Raw genomic sequence first — 26,126 nt, 5'->3', positions numbered from 1 at the left:
CAGAAATCCTGGAGTGTCTGGCAGGAGAGAGAAACAGAGTTACCATTTCAAAACAAACAATCTTGTACTTGGAAATAAAAAGTTTTAAAGTTTATTTCTTAGTGTCACCAAGTAGGTTTACGTTAACCCAAAGAGAAAATGCTCTACAATCTCAGCAGGTCCGGCAGCATCTGTAAGGAGAGAAAAGAGCTGACGTTTCAAGTCCAGACAACCCTTTGTCAAAGAGCCTAGGCATGATGTGGAGATGCCGGCGTTGGACTGGGGTGGGCACAGTAAGAAGTCTCATAACACCAGGTTAAAGCCCAACAGGTTTACTTGGTATCACGAGCTTTCAGAGCGCTGCTCCTTCATCAGGTGAGTAGTTTAGCTCCCATCTGAGGAAGGATCAGCGCTCTGAAAGCTTGTGGTACCAAATAAACCTGTTGGACTTTAACCTGATATTGTGAGACTTCCTAAAGAGTCCAGGGCCAGAAGCTCAGAGGTCACCCATTTAAGACAGAGAGAATTTTTTTCACTCAGAGTGTAGTGAATCTGTGGAATAGACAGAGGGCGGGATTTTCCAGCCCCGCTCGCCCAAGACCCAAAAATCCCACCCGAGGTCAACGGACCTTTGCATGGTCCTGTCCCGCCCGCTGCGATTCCCGTGGCAGGTGGGATGGGAAAATTCCGCCCAGAATTTTCAATCAATAAGGGAATCAAGAGCTATGGAGATAAGGCGGGAAAGTGAAGCTGAGGTTTATCACATCAAATCAGTCATGATCTCATTAAATGGCGGAGCAGACTCGATGGGCCCAATGGCCTACTTCTTTCTGCTCCTACGTCTTATGGTTTCTCTTGTATAAACGACAATGCTGCGTGATGGTTTTAGATCATTCCAGAGTGCAGATTGAAATCACAAGATGTTAATACTTTCTATTGCTTTGAGATACACAAGTATTACTTGTATGATTCACTCACCCCATCCTGTAACTTCTTTATTTACACCCCACTACATATAGGAAGTAAAATGATTGTAACATTTAGCAACACATTAGCAGGCCATTCAGCCCAGTGATGGCTCCTTATTGGAGCAATCTAAAAATAATCCCCTTCTTTCACCATTGTCTTAAAATTCAAATGCTTTATCCACTTTTCCTTTCAGAGATAATGGTCATAGTCTCTCAATACTCCATGATAAAACATCCCATCCCTTAACAACCAACAAGGTAAAGGAATTTCTCCTATCTCTATCCTCAGTCTTCATAATAACGTTAAATTGCTGAACTTTCCTCATTGCCTCACCAATGCAAATAGTGTTAAAAAACATATTAATTTGTAAGTGTTATAGATACATAACTGAACAAGCCATATAAATACTATGGCTACAAGAACAGGTCAGATGCTAGGAATCCTGTGGTGAGTAACTCACCTCCTGACTCTCAAAGCCGGTCCACCATCTACAAGGCACAAGTCAGGAGTGTGATAGAATACTCTCCACTTGTCTGGATGGGTGCAGGCACTCGAGACACCAGGACAAAGCAGCCTGCTAAATTGTCTCCCCATCCACAATCATTCCCCCACCACCAATGAATAGTGGCAGCCATAGACCATAAGACATAGGAGCAGAATTAGGCCACTCCGCCCTTCGAATCTGCTTCGCCATTCAATCATGGCTGATATTTTCTCATCCCCATTCTCCTGCCTTTTCCCCATAATCCCTGATCCCCTTATTAATCAAGAACCTATCTATCTCTGTCTTAAAGACACTCAATGACCTGGCCTCCACAGTCTTCTGCAGCAAAGAGTTCCACAGATTTACCACTCTGTGGCTGAAGAAATTCCTCATCATCTCCGTTTTAAAGAATCATCCCTTTAGCCTGAGGTTATGCACTTTGGTCCTAGTTTTTCCTGCGAGTGGAAACATCCTCTCCACGTCCACTCTATCCAGGCCTCGCGGTACCCTGTAAGTTTCAATAAGATCTCCCCTCATCCTTCTAAACTCCAAGTACAGACCCAGAGTCCTCAACCGTTCCTCATACGACAAGCTCTTCATTCCAGGGATCATTCTTGTGAACCTCCTCTGGACCCTTTCCAAGGCCAGCACATCCTTAAATATGGGGCCCAAAACTGTTCACAGTGCTCCAAATGGGGTCTGACCAGAGCCTTATACAGCCTCAGAAGTACATCCCTGCTCTTGTATTCTGACCCTCTCAAACTGAACGCTAACATTGCATTTGCCTTCCTAACTGCCAACTGAAACCTGCACGTTAACCTTAAGAGAATCTTGAACAATGATTCCCAAGTCTCTTTGTGCTTCTGATTTCCTGAGCATTTTCCCACTTAGAAAATAGTCTCTGCCTCCATTCCTCCTTCCAAAGTTCATAACCTCACACTTTTCCACATTGTATTCCATCTGCCACTTCTTTGCCCACTCTCCTAACCTGTCCAAGTCCTTCTGCAGCCTCCCTGCTTCCTCAATACTACCTGTCCCTCTACATATCTTTGTATCATCTGCAAACTTAGCAACAGTGCCTTCAGTTCCTTCCTCCAAATTGTTAATGTATATTGTGAAAAGTTGTGGTTCCAGAACTGATCCCTGAGGTACATGTGGCCAAACGGGCCATCTAAAATGGCGATGTGTAAAGCACTCTGGGACAATTGGGCAAGAACTAAAATGACAGGTTGCAGCCTAAAAGACAGAGATAAACAGGCTGCAACCCAGACGGGTGAATACACAGGATATGGGTCATCTCCAGGACAAAAGAGACTTTCTGGTCAAACTGGGTTGTTTACCAAACATAAGGGCGCCGTAACCCCTTATTTGGGAGGGAGGTGTGAACCCTACGTGCCCCCAGCACCTGCAGACATGGCCGTTGGGGACACACCCAGAGATTGGTGTGGCAGCACCCGATTGGACTTTATCGATCAGGGTGATCAAGTCCAGATCGATTGATTGGCAATGGCCAAAAGGAGCGCGAAACCCAATGGGGTATAAAGGGTGCTGCACAACCAAGAATCTCTCTCTTTCTCTGACCCCATGAACGAGCTACAACAATGGTGACTGTCGCCAGCGACAACCAGCACGAGGAGAGCCACCACACCCGAGAAGGAGGGAAGACCAGAGCCAGAGTGCCAGACCAGACCAAAGGACCAGACTAGGCAGAGGACGACCGAGACCAGCGCACAGATAAAGGCCAATATCTGCTTGGGTACTTCCCAGTCACGCAAAGTTAAGTCAAGGTTTTGTATTGGACTTGAACTCTCGTATTCTCTGTAAAGATAACTTATTGTTGGTTGGGTGGATGATTATTGATTGTGTGCCTTAAATAAATATTGGTTGTACTAACAAGACGTCTACCTGCAGTTATCTGTCCACCGTATAAGGATTAAAACAGACTGTGCGGCAGGCACAACACACACCACTAGTCACCGGCTACCATCCTGAGAGAAAGACCCCCTTTATCCCCACTCTCTGCCTTCTGCCAGTCAACCAATCCTCTATCCATGCCAGGATCTTACCCTTAACACCATGCCATGTGTATCATCTATAAGATACACTGCAGGGACTCACCTCAGACGGCACCTTCCAAACCCACGGCCACTACCATCTAGAAAGCCAAGAGCAGGTGAATGACTTGGTGGGAATCTCCAGGTAGTGATGTTCCCCAAGTCATTCACCATCCTGACTTTGAAATATATCGCCGTTCCTTCACTATCATGGAGTCAAAATCCTGGAACTCCCTCCCTGATAGCACTGTGGGTGTACGGAGGACTCCTATGTATGCTTAGCTCAGTTTGCTTTATTAATGCAAAGACTTAATTTTAAGATATTTCCACCTGTGCAATTACATTTAAATGCTAAACTTAAAAAGTCAACTAACTTGACCACGATTTAAGGCTCAGCAGGCATGCTGGGTTAGCTAGAGCATTTGACTGCATTTTTTGAAAGCACAATGCAAGCAAAACCGGCTTTCTCATAAACCAAAAGGTTTTCCATAAACCCCACAATTGCAAATGATTTTTGCAGCTGGAGACAGCATGTGCCGAGCAGTTTCAATAATACAGATAAGAATTAACGTATATTGTAGTCACAGTTCTACGTTTAGTTAGATTGGTCCAGAGTCTGTTTGACTGCTGCTTTAATCAGTACAGTACTGTCTCGATCTCTCCAGTTTCTTTTCGCTTTCTGTAATGTGTTAATTTTAAGACCTGTGCCTGGGTGGCACGGTAACACAGTGGTTAGCACTGCTGCTTCACAGCTCCAGGGACCTGTGTTCGATTCCCGGCTTGGGTCACTGCCTGTGTGGAGTTTGCACATTCTCCTCGTGTCTGCGTGGGTTTCCGCCGGGTGCTCCGGTTTCCTCCCACAGTCCGAAGGTGTGCGGGTTACGTTGATTGGCTATGCTAAAATTGCCCCAGTGTCCTGAGATGCATAGGTTAGAGGGATTAATGGGTAAATATGTAGGGATATGGGGGTAGGGCCTGGGTGGGATTGTGGTCGGTGCAGACTCGATGGGCCAAATGGCCTCTTTCTGCACTGTAGGGTTTCTATGATTCTATGAAAAGAAATTCAATTTCATATCAGTGCCGTCTCCATCTATTCAGAGGAATGAATGGACCCTACAGTACCTGGTCTGCAGCTGTTTCAAGATGGCAACCCACTACACCTTTTTTGTGATGGGAAGCCTGTATCCATTGTTGTGAATGGAAGCCTGGATCCGTTGGTGTACCGCAGGGATTGATGCTGGGTCCCTTGCTGTACGTTATTGATCAAGGTGGGAATGTACGGAGTAGGATCAGTAAGTTCGCAGATGACATGAAAATTGGTGATGTGGTAAATAGTGAGGAGGAAAGCCTTAGATTACAGGACAATATAGACAGACTAGTCAGATGGGCAAAACAGTGGCAAATGTAATTTAACACTGAAAAGTGTAAGGTGATGCAATTTGGGAGAACTAACAAGGCAAGGGAATACACAACGCACGGTAGGACACCAGGAAGTACAGAGGACCCTTGGGGTCCACGTTCAAAGATTTCTGATGGCAGCAGGACTGGTAAATAAGGTGGTTAAGGCGGCACATGGAATACTTGCCTTTATTAGCAGAGGCATAGAATATAAGAGCAGGGAAGTTAACATAGGAGCAGAAGTAGGCAAATTCAGCCCTTCGAGCCTGCTCCGCCATTCAATTAGATCATGGCTGATCTCTCCCCGGTCTCAAATCCACCGCCCCCACCTATTCCCCATACCCCTTTTTAAATCAGAAATGTATCTATCTCCTCCTTGAAACCATTCAACGATTCAGATTCCACCGCGCTATGGGGCAGCGAGTTCCACAAATTCACCGCCCTCTGCGAGAAGTAGCTCCCCCTCACCTGAGTTTCAAATCTACCACCTCTCAACCTATACCTGTGACCTCTTGTTCTAGATTGCCTCAAGAGGAAACATTTGGTTTGTCAATCCCTTTTAAAATGTTATATATTTTTGATCAGATCCCCTCTCATCCTCCTAAACTCCAGCGAGTATAAACCCAAACTGTTTAATCTCTCCTCATACGTCAACCCTTTCATTATGGTTAGGTGATGATGGAGCTGTATAAAACGCTCATTAGGCCATAGCTCGAGTACTGTGTGCCGTTCTGGTCACCACACTATAAAAAGGATGTGATTGCACAGGAGGGGGGTGCAGAGGAGATTCACCAGGGTGTTGCCTGGACTGGAGAGTTTCAGCTGTGAAGAGAGGCTGATTGGGCTGGAGTTGTTCTCCTTATAGCAGGGAAGGACGAGAGGAGACTTGATTGAGGTGTACAAAATTATGAGGGACATATAGGATGGATAGGAAGACACTTTTCCCCTTAGTAGAGGGGTCAATAACCAGGGGGCATCAATTTAATGTGAGGAGCAGGAGATTTAGAGTGGATTTGAGCAAAATCTTTTTCACCGAGGGGCGGATCTGGAACTCACTACCTAAAAGACTGGGAGAGGCAGGAATCGTCACAACATACAAGGAGAATTTAGATGTGCACTTGAAATGCTGTACTATACAAGACTATGGACTATGCGCTGGAAATTGGGATTAGAATTAATAGGTGATTGATGGCTGGCACATACACAATGGGCTGAAGGGCCTATTTCTGTGCTGTAAAACTCCATGACTCCTCAAGGGTAATTAATGCAGGTGTAGCCAGTGATGCCCACAATCCATAGACAAATATTTAAAAAATGATAAATAGTGTGACCCCCTCCTACAGTAAATAAACTCAGCGCAGCCAGAATAGTGTTGTATAGCTTTTATTTTAAAATGAAAACATGAGTCAAATTGTTCACAAATTTGGGTTAAAAAAATAGCAACAAAGTTAAAAGCAGGATCAAGTGTTATTCATCACTCAAAAATCAACAAACTAAAGACCAAGATTGTCACAAAAAATAAATTCCAAAGTTATTAGTCTGATAGGTTTCTTCTTTTTGACACCCAGTGTCAGCATCAAATATCCCATCAGAAAAAGAGATTGCTTAGAATCCCTACAGTGCAGAAGGAGGTCATTCGGCCCATCCAGTCTGCATCAACTCTGAGTGTCTCTTACTCAGGCCCTCTCCCATGCCCTACCCCCGTAACCCCACACATTTACCACAGTTAATTCCCCTAACCTACACATCTTAGGACACTAAGAGGCAATTTAGCATGGCCAATTCACCTAACCTACACATCTTGGGACAGTAAGGGGCAATTTAACATGGCCAATTCACCTAACCTGCACATCTTTAGACTTCCAACTCTTCCATTCCCTGTATTGCACCTGTTTGTTTCACTACTGGATTTCCCGGTCAGAAGCTTTATTTCTTTTCGGTGAATTTTGGCCACAAACAATATACAATCAGTGGAGACAAAAACTATTTAAGTACAGTGATCATTGGAGAAGATTCTGTAACACCTGCTCCATGGGACATTTCCCATCATTCAAACTTAGGCTGTACAAACTCTTTAGTGCAAAGTTATTGTGGAGCCAAAGCCACTGGGATCTAGTCTAATGTTACTGAAACTTTTGTATTTGGCATGTGTGAGCTAAAAGGCAAAAGACACAGCAAGCACAATAAGCATGAGCGCAAGAAAGAGCCAAACAGATGGATAGCAAGAGAGAAAGACGTTGCAAGAGAGAAGCACATATGAGAGCAAGAGAACGCACAAGAGAGAGAGAGAGAGCGATATATACAGATGGAGAGAAAAAGAGAATTTATCCCATTGATCCAAGCTAAATCCAGACTGAATTCAGCAGAGAAAAGGCAGGGCATTACCCAATGCAAAGAACATTTTCCTACAAGACTACAGACTGATTAAATATTTTTGCTCATCTTAAAATGATCATTTATCACACGGAATTTTTAAACACCTTTATTCCAATGCAAATACTCAACCGACTGGGATAGGTACTCCAAAACATAAAGTAGCAAATCATTATTAATCATATAGACCCATGAAGGACATCAAGAAGCCCCAAAAGTTTCTATCATATTCTCAGTGATTTTGCAGTGTATTTCGGACTGCGGGAGGAAACTGGAGTACCCGGAGGAAACCCACGCAGACACGGGGAGAACATGCAGGCTCCGCACAGACAGTGACCCAAGCCGGGAATCGAACCTGGGCCCCTGGTATTGAGAGGCAATAGTGCTAACCACTGTGCTGCCCCAGGATAAGATTCTCTCACGGACTTGAGTACAGAAATCTAGGCTGACACTTCCAATATTCAGGAAGGAAAGTGGAGTTGAAGGCGAAGATTAGCCATCACGTTGAATAGCAGAGCAGACTCAATGGGCCGAATGGTCTTTTCTTGATTTTGCACTGCACACTATTGCCAACTTGATGCTGACAAGCGGAATTAAGCAAAGCTTTTTCTCAACCACTGTGCAATGTGGGATACAAGATCTATGGTCTAACAACTCCGCAGGACAGAGTCAATACTTGCCTCCTCTAAACCCTTTTGGGCATCTTCCCTAAGATCTCATGCGCCTTGGTGTCACGTTTTGATTTATAATGCCCTGGGGAAGCACCCAGAACAATTTAGCTGTGTTAAAGATGCTCCATAAATAACAGTTGTTGTTGCCCGTCCCTCGGTGATCAAACCAAGCTTGTCTGAAAGGTCAAATCCAGTTTCACTTCCAATTTGTGGTTGTCACAGATGTTAAATGCTCACTCCAGGCAGGGGCTCATTGAAGACATGGCAGCGTCAGCCGTAGCTTAGTTGGTAACACTCTTGCCTCGGAGTCACAAGGTTTTTTAAAAAAAAAGTTTATTAGTGTCACAAGTAGGTTTACATTAACACTGCAATGAAGTTACTGTGAAAATCCCCTAGTCGCCACACCCCGGCGGAGAATGTACACCGATGGAGAATGTAGCACGGCTGATGCACTTAACCAGCACGTCTTTCGGACTGCGGGAGGAAACTGGAGTACCCGGAGGGAACCCCACGCAGACACGGGGAGAACATGCAGGCTCCGCAAAGACAGTGACCCAAGCCGGGAATCGAACCCGGGCCCCTGGCGTTGTGAGGTAACAGTGCTAACCACTGTGCTGCCCCGGGATAAGATTCTCTCAAAGACTTGAGTACAGAAATCTAGGCTGACACTTCCAATATTCAGGAAGGAAAGTGGAGTTGAAGGTGAAGATTAGCCATGATCACGTTGAATAGCAGAGCAGACTCAATGGGCCGAATGGTCTTTTCTTGATTCCATTTCTTCTGTTAAGTACATGAACATTAAAACCGGTTTCTCCGTAACATTCCTCCTTTCCTTCAGTACAGCTGCCCAAATGTTAGTTATGGTAATGAATCTCGTTGAGTAATTTTCGAACTCACTGGCAGCTTGTACAATTGCACTATCCAGATACGTAACAAAATTAGTAAACACAAGTTATTAATTGCAAGCTAATTGCTGGTAATGCTGCCATGACCTAATTAGAGTCTTGCAAAGTTATTCTGGAGAATAACTGAGCCCTGTGAGTGCGGTCTGTTCCACAGACTCGCACAGATAACCATCAAAAATATCCTTTATAAAAAAAAATTAAGTACATTTTCTCAATGTGTGGACGTCACTGCTAACTTCACATAAAATGAAACTAGAGATTTTTTTTTCAGACTCAGCATTCCCCATAATTAGGAGTTTCGCTACCTCATATGTGCTTGAAACATCCATCTGGGTAATAACCCTGGAGTTACATTCAATCAAGTAGTCACCAGTTAAAAGGGTCACATAAAAAAGGCAGAAGAGACCTAAAAGCTCAGGAAACTCCAGCATCAAGTCATAGAATAGAATCCCAACAATGCAGGAGGCCATTCGGCCCATCAAGCCTGCACCGACAATAATCCCACCCAGACCCGATCCCCCGGAGGAAACCTGTGCAGACATGGGAAGAAAGTGCAGACTCCACACAGACAGTGACCCGAGGCCAGAATTGAACCCAGGTCGCTGATGCTGTGGGAGGAAACCGGAGTACCCGGAAGGAAACCCACGTAGACAGAAGGAGAACATGCAGACTCCACACAGAGGGTGACCCGAGGGCGGAATTGAACCCGGGTCCCCGGCGCTGTGAGGCAGCAGTGCTGACCACTGTGCCACCTCACTGTCTGTCATTTATGTAAGCAGCTCGGGTTGAATTTCTTCAGTCGAAAAGGAATAAAATCATCTAATTTGCCCCCACCATGATTTGTAAAGGGATTTACGTAAAAAAATAAAAGGCAAAGCTCCTCATTTTTGTTTAAAGTTCGGTTGTCCAATAATCCACTTTTGCAGCCACGGTCTTGCAGCCTTTGGTGGAAAAGACCCTCTGCTCCTTTGGAAAGTACACCACCTCCTTGGCCACTTTGATGGCCACTTCGTCAACGTCTTTCAAATGCCTCGCTTGCATTTCAGCTTTCGCACACATCACGACGTGCCTGTACTCCAATGGCAGAAAAGGAATAAAGTAGTCTATTAGGTTTTTGTCGATGAGATTGGTGTGCCAGAATCCGCCTGTGGAAATAGAAACAAAGTGGATCTCAGTCAGATTCATGCAACTCGTTCACGGGCTGCTCGGGTATTAAAAAAAAAACTTTGGTTCATCCTGCCAAAATAAATTGCATATTGCAGCAATATAAATACAGCTCTTGCAATTATATAGCACCTTTTACAATCTCAGCGTGCCTCAAAGCAGCCAATGAAGTATTTTTTAATTAGTGTATGGTCACTGTTATAACAGATGAAACGCAGCAGATGTTTTGAGCACATCTGGCTCCCCCAAACTGAAATACAATTACTGACATTGGTTGAGGGATAAATAGAAACATAGAAACTAGAAGCAGGAGGAGGCCATTCGGCCCTTTGTGCCTGCTCTGCCATTATGAACATGGCTGATCATCGAATTCAATATCCTGATCCTCCCTTCCTCCCATATCCCTCGATCCCTTTCGCCCCAAGAGAACAAAGAACAGTACAGCACAGGAAACAGGCCCTTCGGCCCTCCAAACCTGTGCCGCTCCTTGGTCCAACTAGACTAATCGCTTGTATCCCTCCATTCCTAGGCTGCTCATGTGACTATCCAGGTAAGCCTTAAATGATGTCAGCGTGTCTGCCTTCACCACCCTACTTGGCAGCGCATTCCAGGCCCCCACCACCCTCTGTGTAAAAAACGTCCCTCTGATATCTGAGTTATACTTCGCCCCTCTCACCTTGAGCCCGTGACCCCTCGTGATCGTCACCTCCGACCTGGGAAAAAGCTTCCCACTGTTCACCCTATCTATACCCTTCATAATCTTGTACACCTCTATTAGATCTCCCCTCATTCTCCGTCTGTCCAGGGAAAACAACCCCAGTTTACCCAATCTCTCCTCATAGCTAAGACCCTCCATACCAGGCAACATCCTGGTAAACCTTCTCTGCACTCTCTCCAACGCCTCCACGTCCTTCTGGTAGTGCGGCGACCAGAACTGGACGCAGTACTCCAAATGTGGCCTAACCAACGTTCTATACAGCTGCATCATCAGATTCCAGCTTTTATACTCTATACCCCGTCCTATAAAGGCAAGCATACCATATGCCTTCTTCACCACCTTCTCCACCTGTGTTGCCACCTTCAAGGATTTGTGGACTTGCACACCTAGGTCCCTCTGTGTTTCTATACTCCTGATGACTCTGCCATTTATTGTATAACTCCTCCCTACATTATTTCTTCCAAAATGCATCACTTCGCATTTATCCGGATTAAACTCCATCTGCCACCTCTCCGCCCAATTTTCCAGCCTATCTATATCCTGCTGTATTGCCCGACAATGCTCTTCGCTATCCGCAAGTCCAGCCATCTTCGTGTCATCCGCAAACTTGCTGATTACACCAGTTACGCCTTCTTCCAAATCATTTATATATATCACAAATAGCAGAGGCCCCAGTACAGAGCCCTGCGGAACACCACTGGTCACAGACTTCCAGCCGGAAAAAGACCCTTCGACCACTACCCTCTGTCTCCTATGGCCAAGCCAGTTCTCCACCCATCTAGCCACTTCTCCTTGTAGAGCTATATCTAATTTCTTCTTGAAATCACACAACATTTCGGCCTCAACTACATTCTGTGGTAGTGAATTCCACACATTCACCACCTTCTGGGTGAAGAAATTCCTCCTCACCTCAGTTCTAAAAGGTTTACCCCCTTATCCTCAAACTATGACCCCTAGTTCTGGACTCCCCCCACCATCGGGAACATTCTTTCTGAATCAACCCTGACTAACCCGGTTAGAATTTTATAAGTTTCTGTGAGATCCCCTCTCACCCTTCTAAACTCCAGTAAATAGAATCCTAACCAGCTTAATCTCTCCTCGAATGACAAACTTGATAATTACGCTCGAGAAGGTGGTGAGCTGCCTTTTTGAACCCGCTAGAGTCCGTGTGGTGCAAGTACACCCACAGTGCTGTTAGGGAGGGGGTTCCAAGATTTTGATCCAGTCGACAGTGGAAGAACGGCTGCTATATTTCCAAGTCAGGATGTTGTGTGACTTAGAAATGGAACCTGCAGTTGGTGGTGTTCCCAGATATCTGCTGCCGTTGTCCTCCTGCATGCTAGCGGCTGTGGCATTGAAAAGTGGTGAGTTTCTGCAGTGCATCTTATAGATGGTACACATGGCTACCACTGTTCACAGCGGTGGACAAAGTGAGCCTTTGAGGAAGAGGTGCCAATCAAGCGGACTGCTTTGTCCTGGGCTGGTGTCAAGCTTCTTGATTGTTGTTGGAACTGCACTCATTCAGGCCAATGGGGAGCATTCCATCACATTCCTGACTTGTGCCTAGTAAATGATGGCTGGGGAGTCAGGGAGGCACTGCAGAATTTCCAGCCTCTGTCCTGCTCTGGTAGCCACAGTAGTTATAGGGCTAGTCCAGTTCGGTCTCCGGTCAATGGCAACCCCCAGGTGCTGATAGTGGGGATTCAGCGATGGAAGCCTTAAATGTAGCACGGGTGGCACGGTGGTTAGCACTGCTGCCTCACAGCACCAGGGACCTGCGTTCAATTCCCAGCTTGGGTAACTGTACGTGGAGTCTGCACGTTCTCCCCATGTCTGCGTGGGTTTCCTCCCACAGTGCGAAAGACGTGCTGGTTAGGGGGCATAGGCCAGACTAAATTCTCCCTCAGTGTATCCGAACAGGTGCCGCCGGAGTGTGGTGACTAAGTGATTTTCATAGTAACTTCATTGCAGTGATAATGTAAGCCTACTTGTGACACTAATAAATAATCTTTAAACTGTGATGGGACGAATGTTACTTGTCAGACCAAGCCTGGCTATTCATAGAATCCCTAGAGTGCAGAAGAGGTCATTTGACCCATCAAGTCTGTACCGACCGAGTAACTTAGCCAGGCCCACTCCCCCATCCTATCCCAGTATCCCCTCACATTTCCCATGGCAAATCCATCTAACCCGCACATCTTGGGACAGTGCCAGCTCTTCGATACATCTACCCAGCCCTGCTCTTTTCACAAAGCCCTGCAAATGTTTCCTTTCCAAACATATGTCCAATTTTCATGTGGAGGATGCTTGAAGAGAGAAAAAGAAATGCAGGGAAAGGGTGGGGACGAATTCGATAACTCTTTCTAAGAGGCCGGATGTGCTGGAACACTGTAGTTTTATAAATGGGCAAAGTAATAACATCAGCATGTTTTCAGCCTGGCAGATAAACATACCCTGACAGTACCCGAAAATCTGGTACTTGGACTGATGGTCACAAACTTCTCATTCAGAATCTTTGAAAACTAGGGACACCTTTTTACTTTCATATTAGTTTCAGTTTATTCATTAGTATCACAAGTACGCTTACATTAACACCCAAATAAAGTTACTGTGAATTAACCAAATATTCAGGAAAAGACAACAGTGGTTAGCACTGCTGCCTCACAGCGCCAGGGACCCGGGTTCGATTCCCGGCTTGGGTCACTGTGTGTGGAGTTTGCACATTCTCCCCGTGTCTGTGTGGGTTTCCTCCGGGTGCTCCGGATTCCTCCCACAGCTCGAAGATGTGTGGATTGGCCCATGCTAAATTGCCCCTTAGTGTCAGGGGGAACTAGTTAGGGTAGGTGCATGGGGTTATGGGGACAGGGCCTGGGTGGGATTGTGGTCAGTGCAGACTCGATGGGCCGAATGGCCTCCATTTGCCCTGTAGGATTCCAGGAGTAGAATTTGAAACAAAAAGAGCCATTTACAGGATCTTCAATGTACCAAAAATAAGTGGAGGAAGGAGCTGTAAAGCGGCAGCATAAGGTACTGCAGGCATTTCCAGCAAAGTTGAATACGGAAATGAATTTGAGGGGACACATTTGTGTCGTGGAGACAAATGTATTGCAGTTCTGTTCCATCCCCTGCTCCAAACATGCTGAACCAAGACTTACTCTTTTTGTTGTTGAAGACCTCCAAGGAGAGACTGTCCTCCAGGTCTTTCCGTTGAATATCTTCTCTTTTCTTCCCCAGGTTCCAGAAATTCAGCACAACTTCATTTATCTTCTCACCACCGGCATTGCTATCCGCAAAGAATGTAGAGACAGGCATCATTTTACTTTAATTCACGTTTATTGCAAGAGTGTCAGCGGGAGCACAAGTAAGTCAACGGTCAAATATTTTAAGTAATTGGCGAAAGGACTAGAGGGGAAATGAGGAGAGGTTTCTCTGGTTGAGGTCCTGTGTTGGTAGCACTCTTGGCTTAATGTCACAAGGTCTTGTGTCAGAGTCCCACTACAGGAACCCTGGCATAAAAATCAAAGCTAACCGGATTCAGAGGATGTGTCTATTGGGTGTTTCTTGGAGCTTGCTGTGTGCAGTGTGCTACTGACCAGATAATAGCGTTTGTGATCTTCACTGAGGACAAATATTGGCCAGGTCACTGGGCAGTACTGTGGCACAGTGGTTAGCACTGCTGCCTCACAGCATCAGGGATCGAAGTTCGACTCCTGGCTTGGGTCACTGTCTGTGTGGAGTTTGCACGTTCTCCCAGTGTCTGCGCGGGTTTCCTACGGGTGCTCCGGTTTCCTCCCACAGTTCAAAAGACGTGCTGGTTAGGTGCATTGGCCAAGCTAAGTGTACACTCCCTCAGTGTACCCGAACAGGCGCCAGAGTGTGGCGATGAGGGGATTTTCACAGTAACTTCACCGTAGTGTTAATGTAAGCCTACTTGTGACACTAATAAATAAACTTTAAAACTAACCCCTGCTTTTCTGTGAAATCAAAGTTTATTTTTTAGTCACAAGTAAGCTTACCTTAACACTGCAATGAAACTACTGTGAAAATCCCCTAGCCGTGACGTGGGATCTTTTTGCTGTTCACTCGAGTGGGCAGCCAGGGTTTCAGTTTTTTCTGTATTCATCTGTGGGACATGGGTGGCCAGCATTTATTGCCCATCCCTAGTTGCCCGAGGGCAGTTGAGAGTCAACCACATTTCTATGGCTCTGGAGTAGTCTAGATTAAGTAAGGACAGCAGATTTCCTTCCCTGAAGGACATTAGTGAACCAGATGGGTTTTTCCGACAATCGACAATGGTTTCATGGTCATCAGTAGATTCTTAATTCCAGATATTTTTTTACTGATTTCAAAGTCCACCATCTGCCGTGGTGGGATTCGAACCCGGGTCCCCAGAACATTAGCTGAGTTTTTGGATTAATAGTCTAGTGATAATGCCACTAGGCCATCGTCCGCCCAGTTTAACATCTCATCTAAAGGTTGGCACCTCCAAAAATGTGGTTCTCCCTCAGTACCATACTGGAATGCCAGCCTCGATGTTACAACATTAAGGCTGCTATATAAATGCAAGTTGTTACTGTTAGATAATCCTTCCCGATTTTCATTCCCACTGGGAGATGTCCAATCGGCAGTTGGTCTGATATTATCCACTTAATGCTATTGCTCAAGTCAACTTTTATCACATCTCTTCCCTCCCACTCGCACTCCAATGCAGTCCCTACGTTCTCTCCCGCAAGATACTTCCACTATGCCAACTCCAGTCCATTTTCCACTCGTTGGGCAAGATCCAGTGAATTTTGGGACGTGCTGCCCGCCCTCCACCCCCTCAAACACAGAAGTGGAAAAGAAAAACACGTCACTTGCAACATACCCAGAAAGCAGCTCATACTTGCCTCAGGAAGATGAACATGGCCTTTCTGTAACTCACTCCGTCAAGGTGGCTGTAGTATTCCAGGAACGGTTTAATGGAATCGATGACCTCGGGGGCCATTTTGTCCATTTCGTCAAAAATAAACAGGGACCGTTTACACAGGGTAACATTCCCACGAATCCATTCCTGCAGCTGTTGCTGAATTCAGCCGTTCGGGAAATAAAATTTTAAAAGAATGTTTTACTCACAGAAACTAGAAGGGGGAGGAGGCCATTCAGCCCTCCGAGCCTGCTCCGCCATTCATTTTGATCATGGCTGATAGGAACATTCAAAATGAATAATTGAATCATCGAATTCAATATCCTGATCCCCCTCTTCCCCCCCCATATCCCTTGATCCCTTTCGCCCCAAGAGCGATACCTAATTTCTTCTCGAAATCACACAAAGTTTTGGCCTCAACTACTTTCTGTGGGAGTGAATTCCACACATTCACCACCCTCTGGGTGAAGAAATTTCTCCTCCCCTCAGTTCTAAAAGATTTGCCCTTATCCTCAAACTATGACCCTTAGTTCTGAAAGCCAAACACATTTTTTAATATCAGTTCTATCCATAGCACCAGTCTTGGTGTTTCCACATCGGGAATATCCCTATTGTTCGCGAGAGACAAAATAGTTCACATTTTCAGCAGCAAGTATTTAATTGCGCTGGTGAAATTCTTTCATGGAAATGCACTTTTAGTATCATGGATAGTTTAACATTTATTTCCAGAAGGTGCACCACTTCCATACAATTCTGCCAGCAGCTGCAAAGAAAGAGAGGAATTAGGAACAGAAGTCAGAAAATTCAGCTCTTCGAGCCAGCTCCGCCATTCATAGAAATCATAGAAACCCTACAGTACAGAAAGAGGCCATTCGGCCCATCGAGTCTGCACCGACCACAATCCCACCCAGGCCCTACCCCCATATCCCTACATATTTTACCCGCTAATCCCTCTAATCTATGCACCCCAGGACACTAAGGGGCAATTTTAGCATGGCCAATCAACCTAACCCGCACATCTTTGGACTGTGGGAGGAAACCGGAGCACCCGGAGGAAACCCACGCAGACACGAGGAGAATGTGCAAACTCCACACAGACAGTGACCCAAGCCGGGAATCGAACCCAGGTCCCTGGAGCTGTGAAGCAGCAGTGCTAACCACTGTGTTACCGTGATCAATCAGATCATGGCTGATCTCTCCCTGGTCTCAAATCCACCTCCCCACCTGTTCCCCATATCCCCTTAAACCCAGTTTAAAAAAAAAATCAGAAATATATCTATCTCCTTCTTGAGTTCCTCCTCATCTCAGTTTTAAATCTCCCGCCTCTCAACCTACACCTGCGACCTCTTGTTCGATATTGCCCCAGAAGTGGGGGGAAACATTTGTTCTACATTTACTTGATCAATCCCTTTTAGAATTATAAATAATAGCACCGCAATTCCCAGCCAGAATGGAGATGATCTGACAGGATAATTACTAAGTGACTGGCATTGATTTTATCCACAGGATTTTACATGCAGCTATCCACCACCCACTGCACTATGGTCGTGAAACCACTCTGCAGTTTCAGCCATGTTTGCTGTAGTGGGTTGTTTAAATAGACTCTGTTTGCTGAGTACATTGATCTTTTTTGCAACAAGATAGGCCCCTTGCTATGAGCCTCACCAAATAACTCGACCCAACTCCAACTCATTGGCAAAGTCCCTCCTGACCCCCAACATCAGCCAATGTGAAGACCCTTCTCCCTAGGTCTTAACCATCACCACAATCCCCACCGCACTATCCCTACACCCAAAACCAGAAAACCGCTTCACTATTATAGTGTAAGTAACCTTGCTCCAAGACAGCTCATGGTATCAAAGCATTTCTCTCGCATGCAGTTAAGAGTGAGACAACATTACAAAATATGCATGGCAAGGTCCTTTGGCAGCATGTGTTTGCGAAAGTGTAGAAATGTAAATAAACAGGTACCACAATCATTTCACAAAATGGGAATCCACCTCCTTGAATGCCCCAAAGAGCAAGCAGGGTCTTGGCAATGTCACCCGAGTCCTATATGGCACAGGAGGAGGCCATTAAAATCCCTACATTAGAATCCTTAGGGCAGCACGGGGGCACAGTGGTTAGCACTGCTGTCTCAGTGCCAAGAACCTGGGTTGGGTCACTGTCTGTGCAGAGTCTGCACGTTCTCCCCGTGTCTACGTGGGTTTCCTCCGGGTGCTCCAGTTTCCTCCCACAATCCAAAAGACGTGATTAAGTGGATTGGCCATGCTAAATTCTCCCTCAGTCTACCCGAACAGGAGCCAGAATGTGGCGATTAGGAGATTTTCACAGTAACTTCATTGCAGTGCTAATGTAAGCCTACTTGTGACAAATAAGTGATGAATAAATAAATAGACAAACTGCAGTTCAGGAGGAGGCCATTCGGCCCATCGAATCTGCACCGACTCTCCGAAGGAGCATCTTACTCATGCCCACCACTGCCTCCCCGTCCGTCCTATCCCCATAATCCTCCTAACCCACATATCTTTGGTCTGGGGGAGAAAATTAGAGCATCCGAAGGAAACCTACGCAAAGACGAGAACGAGCAAACGCCACACAGTCATTCAAGGTCGGAATCGAACTCGGGTCCCTGACGCTCAGAGTCAGCAATGCTAACCTCTGTGCCACCCATTCTGACCATCAATTCAATGCTGGCTCGCTATAAAACAATGTAGTCAATCCTGTTCTCCCACTCTATTCCTGTTGCCTGGCAAGTTCATTTCCTTCAAGCGCTCATTCAATTTCCATTTGAATTCATTCATCATCTCTATATCTACCACCTTCATTTCCTCTGCCTCTCTTGCTCAAAACTTTAAATCTGTGTGCCAGAAGTTTGTGTACCACCAGTCAATGGGAAAAGGTTTTTATTGTCTATCTGATCTAATCCTGCCTGAATCTTGTCCACCTCTATCAAACCTCCCCTTCAAGCTCCTTTGTTCCAAGGAGAATCACCCCAGCTTCTCCAAAGCTAATTTGTTAGCGAACCACCCCCCACCATTTCAATATTATTGACCTGAAGGCAACACACAGCATTTCATAAAGGAGGAAAAAAACCCTGGAAATGTTGGAAACACTGGTAGGCAAGGCAGCATCTAAGGGAAACAGTGATGCTTTTGGTCAGAATTGGAAGGTTTAATGGCTTTTAAGCAAACGGTGGCAGAGCAGGAAGGAAGAGAGGAAAGCAGGAGCAATAAAAGGGCGGCACGGTAGCACAGTGGTTAGCACTGCTGTTTCACAGCTCCAGGGACCTGGGTTCGATTCCCGGCTTGGGTCACTGCACATTCTCCTCGTGTCTGCGTGGGTTTCCTCCGGGTGCTCCGGTTTCCTCCCACAGTCCAAAGATGTGCGGGTTAGGTTGATTGGCCATGCTAAAATTGCCCCTTAGTGTCCTGGGATGCGTAGATTAGAGGGATTAGCGGGTAAAATATGTAGGGATATGGGGGTAGGGCCTGGGTGGGATTGTGGTCGGTGCAGACTCGATGGGCGAATGGCCTCTTTCTGTACTGTAGGGTTTCTATTTCTAATTTTAAAATGGATGACAAAGCAATAGGACAAGGAAAGAAACAGGATGGTCCAGAGGAAATGGGAATGGCAGCACAAAGATGGGAAGCATGGAAAACCTGGCAAAGAGGAGATTGCTCCCACAGACCAGAAGCGTGCTGGAAGGCAGGCAGGTAGGTAGACCCCAAGGATGTGGATCACTCCACTGGTCGTGTTCAGTTAGGCCTTGCCCAGCTCCCAGATTATACCTCACCCCCTCCCATTGGTTCTGGTGGAGTTATCCTCCATCACTGGCACTTTCGGTCCCAGTGTGAATGGGAGCAGTGGTTAAGACCAGAAAGCTGAAAGATAGTTGCTGAGAAAGGGGATGTGACGGCGTGTGAAAGCAAGTTTCAGCAGTCACATGATAGAAGGAAGATGGAAGGCAAGGAGGGCGAGAGACAAACGGAAATCCCATTGGAGAGAAACAAGCAGAAGCTCAAGGCCTGGGACGGAAGTGGGAGGAAATACTGAGGCCCTGCACGACGTCACTCAAAGCTCAGCCGTGCTGAAACTCTATCCAATGTCAAGCCTGTGGAAAAATTCAATGCAGCAAAATCATGGGAGTCTCAGTCACAGACTGTCTGGATCAATGTACATAACCCAGGTTTGGTGGGACTATGGAGAAGAAGCCTTACCCTGTATTAAGTTTATTTATTAGTCATAAGTAGGCTTACATTAACACTGCAATGAAGTTACTGTGAAAATCCCCGAGTCGCCACACTCCAGTGTCTGTTCGGGTAACACTGAGGGAGAGTTTAGCACGGCCAATGCACCTAACCAGCACGGGCTGTGGAAGGAAACTGGAGCACCCGGAGGAAACCCACACAGACACGGGGAGAACGTGCAAACTCCACACAGACAGTGGCCCAAGCCGGGCATCGAACCTGGGTCCCTGGCGCTGCGAGGCAGCAGTGCCAACCGCTGTGCCACCGTGCCGTGTGACTCTTGCTGTACCTGGGAGAGTTTGCTCCAATACTGAATCCTGTGCAAAAGACACTATTATTAGAGAGACCAACGAGAGGCTGGTAATTACCTTGTACTTGCTGGTATGTTCAGCAATGGCAAAGTGATAGCTGGCCACAAACTGGTGAACGTATTTACTGTCCATTCCATTTTTATAAAGGCTCTTAGCAATTATTTTACTGACAAAATTCTTGCCAATCCCAGTCCAGCCATGAAGAGATAGGGTGAGGGGCTTCCTCGAGTCCTTGTTACTCAAGAATCCTTCAATCGCCTTTGGAATCACATCAATTGCAATGTGCTGTCCAAACAGTTGCGCCCTCAAGTCAGCTTCTAATCCTGTTTTAAAAGTGAACAGATAGATTGGTAATTGTAGATGCAGGACAGAATTGATTTTTGTAACGGTGAAAGGAGCACAGTTAATATGTTAGGTGATACCAGAACAGGGGAGGGCATCAGATCTGAGACACAATGCAAATCCCAGCAAGAAACATTCATGACTAATAATCAGACATAATCATAGAATCCCTACAGTGCAGAAGGCAGCCATTTGGTCCACTGAGACTGCACCAACTCTCTGACAGAGTATCTCACCCAGGCCCTTTCCCTCACCCTATCCCCGTAATCCCACACATTCAACATGGCTAATCCATCTAACCTACACAATCTCTGGACACTAAGAGGCAATTTAGCATGGCCAATCCACCTAACCTGCTCATCTTTGGACTAAGGGAGGAAACCGGAGCAGCCAGAGAAAGCCCACACAGACACGGGGAGAACATGCAAACTCCACACAGACAGTCACCCCGAGGGCTGGAATTTAAACCCGGCTCCCTGGCGCTGTGAGGCAGCAATGTTAACCACTGTCCCACTGTGCCGCCTTTGAATAACAGAATACAATCCTCAAAACACCAGTGAAAGATCCTGGAATCTAACTCTAATCAGCTGCAGAATGTTAATTTTGCTATATAAATAGCACAGGTACCTTAACATCATAACATTTAATCCATCACTGATTAATCTCAAGCCCAGAAAGGGAATAATTGAAACTGTTCAATTTCATTCATAGAAATAGAATCATAGAAACCCTACAGTGCAGAAAGAGGCCATTCGGCCCATCAGCTCTGCATCGACCACAATCCCACCCAGGCCCTACCCCCATATCCCTACACATTTACCCACTAATCCCTCTAACTTACACATCTCAGGACACTAAGGGGCAATTTTAGCACGGCCAATCAACCTAACCTGCACACCTTTGGACTCATTCATGTATGTAAAGATCATTTAACATCTTTACTTTTTTTTCTTACTTTGCTTCCTCTATTTTCCTCTTTGGGGCCTGATTTGACTATAATTCACCTGCCTTTGCACTACCTCCTCTGTTTACTGTCTTTGAAACTCACCAGTTAAGGGGATACTCAATTGGTCCCATTGTTCACTGAAGTTGCAGGTGTCCCATTGCCCTCACTGCTTTATCAGCTCGTGTTTCCAGGAAATAATGGCACAAAAATATTTCCAACTGAAAAGTATGCAAGCAGAGTCTGACTAATCTGGATATCAGGCTCCAGCAAGATCTACTCCGGTGATTTTGCAGGTGGTGTGGCTGCATTAACAACTGCTGCTGACAGAGCCATTCTGCCTCCTGTTCACAGCCCTTAAAAAACTCTGGCCATTTAGAAAAGATTTCTTTCATGGGTGTCAGTGGCAAGGCCAGCATTTGTCACCCATCCATAATTGGGTGACACGGTGCTGCCTCAGAGCACCACGGACCTGGGTTTGATTCCAGCCTTCGGTGACTGTGTGGAGTCTGCACGTTCTCCCCGTGTCTGCGTGGGTTTCCTCCCACAGTCCAAAGATGTGCGGGTTAGATGGATTGGCCATCCCCAATTGCCTCTTAGTATTAGGGGGACTAGCAAGGTAAATACATGGGGCTCCGGAGATAGGGCTTGGGTGGGGTTGCTGTTGGTGCAGACTCTGTAGTGATTCTATGATAATTGCTTGAGCAGAGTGATTTCCTCGGCCATTTCTGAGGGCAGTTGAGAGTCAACCACATTGCTGTGGCTCTGGAGTCACATGTAGGCCAGACCGGGTAAGGACGGTAGATTTCCTTCCCCGAAGGACATTAGTGAACTAGATGGATTTTACAGTACAAAGATGGTTCTCATGGTCACCGTTGCTGAGACGAGATTTCTATTCCAGATTAATGAATGAAATTTAAATTCCTCCAGCTGCCATGGTATGATTTGAATCGTGTCCCCAAGTATTAGTCTGGGCCTCTGAGTTAGGAATCTAGTGAGATTAACACTATGCTCTGAATGACAAAAATACAAAAAAAATTGCCTTTACAAATTGCTTTTCATGACCAGAGGACATCTCAAAGCATTTTGCGTCTGATTAAGTGTTGAAGTGGAGTCATTGGTGTAAGGTAGGACAGCCAATTTCTGAACATCATGCTGCCACAAACAGCAGTGCGATAATAATCAGATAATTTGATTCTGTGATGTTCAATTGAGGGATAAATATTGGGCAAGACATTTAGGGGATAAACTCTCCTGCTCAAAATACCTCCACTGGATCTTTGACATCCACTCGAGCGGGCAGACTGGTTTACCTTTGGCAACACATTACCAATGCTGAGCACACGGAGTATTACACCGGAGTGTCAGCCCCTCGGTTTTTGTGCTCAAGTCCCTGAAGTGGGACCTGGAACCAGAACTTGTGATGGTGAAACCAACCCAGCCGCAGCTGGCACAGAGAAAAAAACACTTCCTTATTCCTCGACAAGTTTCCAAACAAGAGCTGCAGCATTTCACCATCGATACTGATGAGAGTAAAGCAACTTGGGCAACATATTTTAGGTTTTAAATAAGAATAGCTCTGAGACAGACAGGTACCCCCCCCCCCCCCCCCCCCCCCCGCCCGCCCCTCAAAGCCCTTTGACTGACCCTACACCTGACACCTGACCCTGCATTTATTTCTGACCCTATGCCTGGCTCTGACCCCAAACCTGTATTTGACCCCTGACCCCCTCACCCTGTGTCAGGACCTGTATCCATCTCTGACTCTTGACCTTGGAGCTGTCTCTGACCCACTGACCCGACACCCGAGCCTGGCTCTAACCCCTGACCCTGTGCCTGGCTCTGACCCCTGACATTGTGCCTGGCTCTGACCCCTGACCCTGGCTCTGACCCCTGACCCTGTGCCTGGCTCTGACCCCTGACCCTGTGCCTGGCTCTGACCCCTGACCCTGTGCCTGGCTCTGACCCCTGACCCCGCACCTTTCACATCCAGCGGTATCCAATCCTTGGTGCAGCATTCCTGGAAGCGGCAGTTGAAATAATAATAAGTGGCGGAGGCGACGCCGGCCAGGAAGGCGGAGGTAGTGAAGGGTTCCAGCGCGGCGCACAGCCCCGGGTAGAGAAGCAGCAGCAGCAGCGCCCGGCGCCGGAGCTCCATACTCACGGCGGCGCGGCGGCACAGAAGCCAGAAGCGGTCCCATCCCCACCGGAACCGGACACCCGAAGAACTTCCGCCCCGCAGAGCAGACTCGTCAACCTGACATCCGCCCTGCGAACACTAACGTCACTTCCGCCCCGCGTTGGTGTCACACACGTCAGACTCACTACCCCCGCCCCGCCCCGCCCCTGCGCGCGCGAGACAAACTGTCAATCCGGCCACTCACCGGCACCGCTGACCTCACGTCCGCCCCTCTCTGGGTACGTAGACGTCACATCCGCCCCGCTGCCAGCCACTTTCCCATTGGCCACAGCCTGTCATGTGCCTAGATTACCATTAAGGAATATGGGATTAGGGGGCGGGTCCTCAGGGCAGGTGTGGGGCTCAGAGCCACCTGTACCTGTCTGTCTGTCTGAGAGCGCCGGGGCAAGGCCCCTGGGCTGGACGGGCTGACAGTAGAGTTCTTCAGGGCGTTCTGGGACGTCCTGGGGAGCGACTACGCGGGGGTCCTGGGGGAGAGCGTCGCTACCGGGGAGATGCCCCTTTCGTGGCGCAGGGCCGTCATTGCCCTGCTGCCCAAGAAGGGGGATCTCCACCTGCTCAAGAACTGGCGCCCGGTCTCCCTCCTCAGCACGGATTATAAAATCTTTGCCAGGGCTATGGCTTCACGCCTTGGATCCGTGCTGGACCACTTGATCCACCCTGACCAGTCCTACACGGTCCCGGGCCGTTGCATACATGACAATCTCCACCTGGTCCGGGACCTAATCCATCACACCCAGAGGGCTGGTCTGTCGGGCGCCTTCTTGTCATTAGATCAGGAGAAGGCGTTCGACAGGGTGGAGCACGAGTATTTACTCGGGACTCTGCGGGCATTCGGGTTCGGGACGCATTTTGTCGCCCGGATCCGATTACTGTACTCTGCCGCAGAGTGTCTGATTAAGGTTAACGGGTCCCTGACGGCGCCCCTTCGCTTCGGGAGAGGAGTACGGCAGGGCTGCCCCTTGTCCGGCCAACTGTATTCCGTATGCGTGGAGCCATTCCTGCGCCTCTTGCGGAGGAGGTTGTCAGGTTTGGTCCTGCGCGGACCGGACGTAGGGGTGGTCCTGTCAGCTTACGCCGACGACGTGCTCCTCATGTTCACGGACCCGGCTGACCTGCGGAGGATGCGAGAATGCCAGGCGGTGTACTCCGCCGCGTCCTCCGCCAGGATCAACTGGGCCAAGTGCTCCGGACTCCTTGTCGGTCCTTGGGAGACGGACCCCCTTCCGGAGGAGCTCAGGCCTTTCACCTGGAGCAGGACCAACCTCCTCTACTTGGGGGCCCATCTCTGCCCAGCCGAGGAATCCTGGCCGGCGAACTGGCGGGAGCTGGAGGCCAAAGTCTCCGCCCGCCTGGGTCGCTGGACAGGACTGCTCCGAGTGCTGTCCTACGGGGCGCGAGCTCGCGTCATAAACCAGCTGGTCGCCTCCATGCTGTGGTACCGGCTGGTCCCTTTGACCCCTCCCCCTGGCTTTGTCACCGATATCCAGAGAACCCTCGTGCGGTTCTTCTGGGGCAATCGACTGCACTGGGTCCCTGCTGCGGTCCTGTATCTCCCGCTTGAGGAGGGCGGACAAGGTCTGGTGTGCCTCCGCACTCAGATAGCGACCTTCCGCCTCCAGGCCCTGCAGAGGTACCTTTACGTTGAGCCCCCTCCACAGTGGTGTGCCATGGCGACGTATTTCTTCCGCCAGTGGCACGGCCTCAATTATGACGTGCAGCTCCTGCATATCGAACTGGGGCGTGCTTCGACCGCCCTGCAGGAGTTGCCCGTCTTTTACCAGGACCTCCTCACTGTCTGGAACAAGGTCGCCTCGCGACGCAGCTCTCCCCCGTCAGGAGTAGCGGCTCTCGTGCGAGAGCCGCTGCTCAGGAATCCGCTCCTCCAGCCGTATAACTTCAGGTGGCTGGCGGAGAGGGGGGCTGTGGACGCCGGGGTGACCAGAATCGGGGACGTGCTCGATGGCGGAGGAGCGGGCTGGATGAGTCCCCGCGTGCTGGCTGAGCGCGCGGGGACGTCCGTCCGGCGCGCGGCCAAAGCCATCCTAGACCTTAGGACGGTCGTGCTCGGCCCCGAAACTGCACGCAAACTTGAGACGGCACAGGCGTGCGGTGGGATCCCGCCCGAGCGTTCCCCTGTTCGGGCGGAATTCCACATTGGCCCAAAGCCTCAGCCCCCTCCCCTGGGTGAGGTGCCCCACAGCCTGAGCCGCCTCGCGGAAATGCCCTCCGTGCCTTTTTCTACCGCGCGGAGGCGTTTCCTGTGCGGGCTGCTGCTGCACACCTTCCACTACCGCCTCCTCGCCTGTCGCCCGGATACACCTTGGCGGGCCTTGTTGCCGCCGGGCGGCGGAGGTCCCCGCTGGAGGTCCCTCTACGGAGGGATCTCCCCCAATTACGTCGGGGACCTGGGGTGGAGGGTGATGCATGCAGCAGTTCCGCACAACCGTAGGATTCAC

General features: G+C 48.0%; 1 protein-coding gene across 2 annotated transcripts; it reads right to left on the bottom strand.

Annotated features, from left to right (window-relative positions):
- Nucleotides 1-6,251: 6,251 nt before the first annotated feature.
- Nucleotides 6,252-23,716, bottom strand: LOC144502399 (torsin-1A-like). 2 transcript variants are annotated; one of them, XR_013499334.1, is made up of 6 exons: nucleotides 23,448-23,716; nucleotides 20,240-20,505; nucleotides 15,605-15,780; nucleotides 13,871-13,998; nucleotides 6,729-9,978; nucleotides 6,252-6,676 (listed from the first exon to the last, which is right to left on the bottom strand). XR_013499334.1 is itself a non-coding variant. In XM_078226266.1 (5 exons), the coding sequence occupies exons 1-5, from the start codon at nucleotides 23,623-23,625 to the stop codon at nucleotides 9,725-9,727; spliced, it is 1,002 nt and encodes a 333-aa protein (XP_078082392.1). In that variant the 5' UTR covers nucleotides 23,626-23,716; the 3' UTR covers nucleotides 6,252-9,724. The 2 variants fall into 2 exon arrangements, 1 of the variants encoding a protein (XP_078082392.1); XM_078226266.1 differs by having other exon boundaries at nucleotides 6,252-9,978.
- Nucleotides 23,717-26,126: the final 2,410 nt, after the last annotated feature.

The sequence above is a fragment of the Mustelus asterias genome, chromosome 13 (genome assembly GCF_964213995.1).
Source record: "Mustelus asterias chromosome 13, sMusAst1.hap1.1, whole genome shotgun sequence".
Taxonomy (NCBI): Eukaryota; Metazoa; Chordata; class Chondrichthyes; order Carcharhiniformes; family Triakidae; genus Mustelus; species Mustelus asterias.
This window is presented reverse-complemented; position numbering and strand designations above follow the sequence as displayed.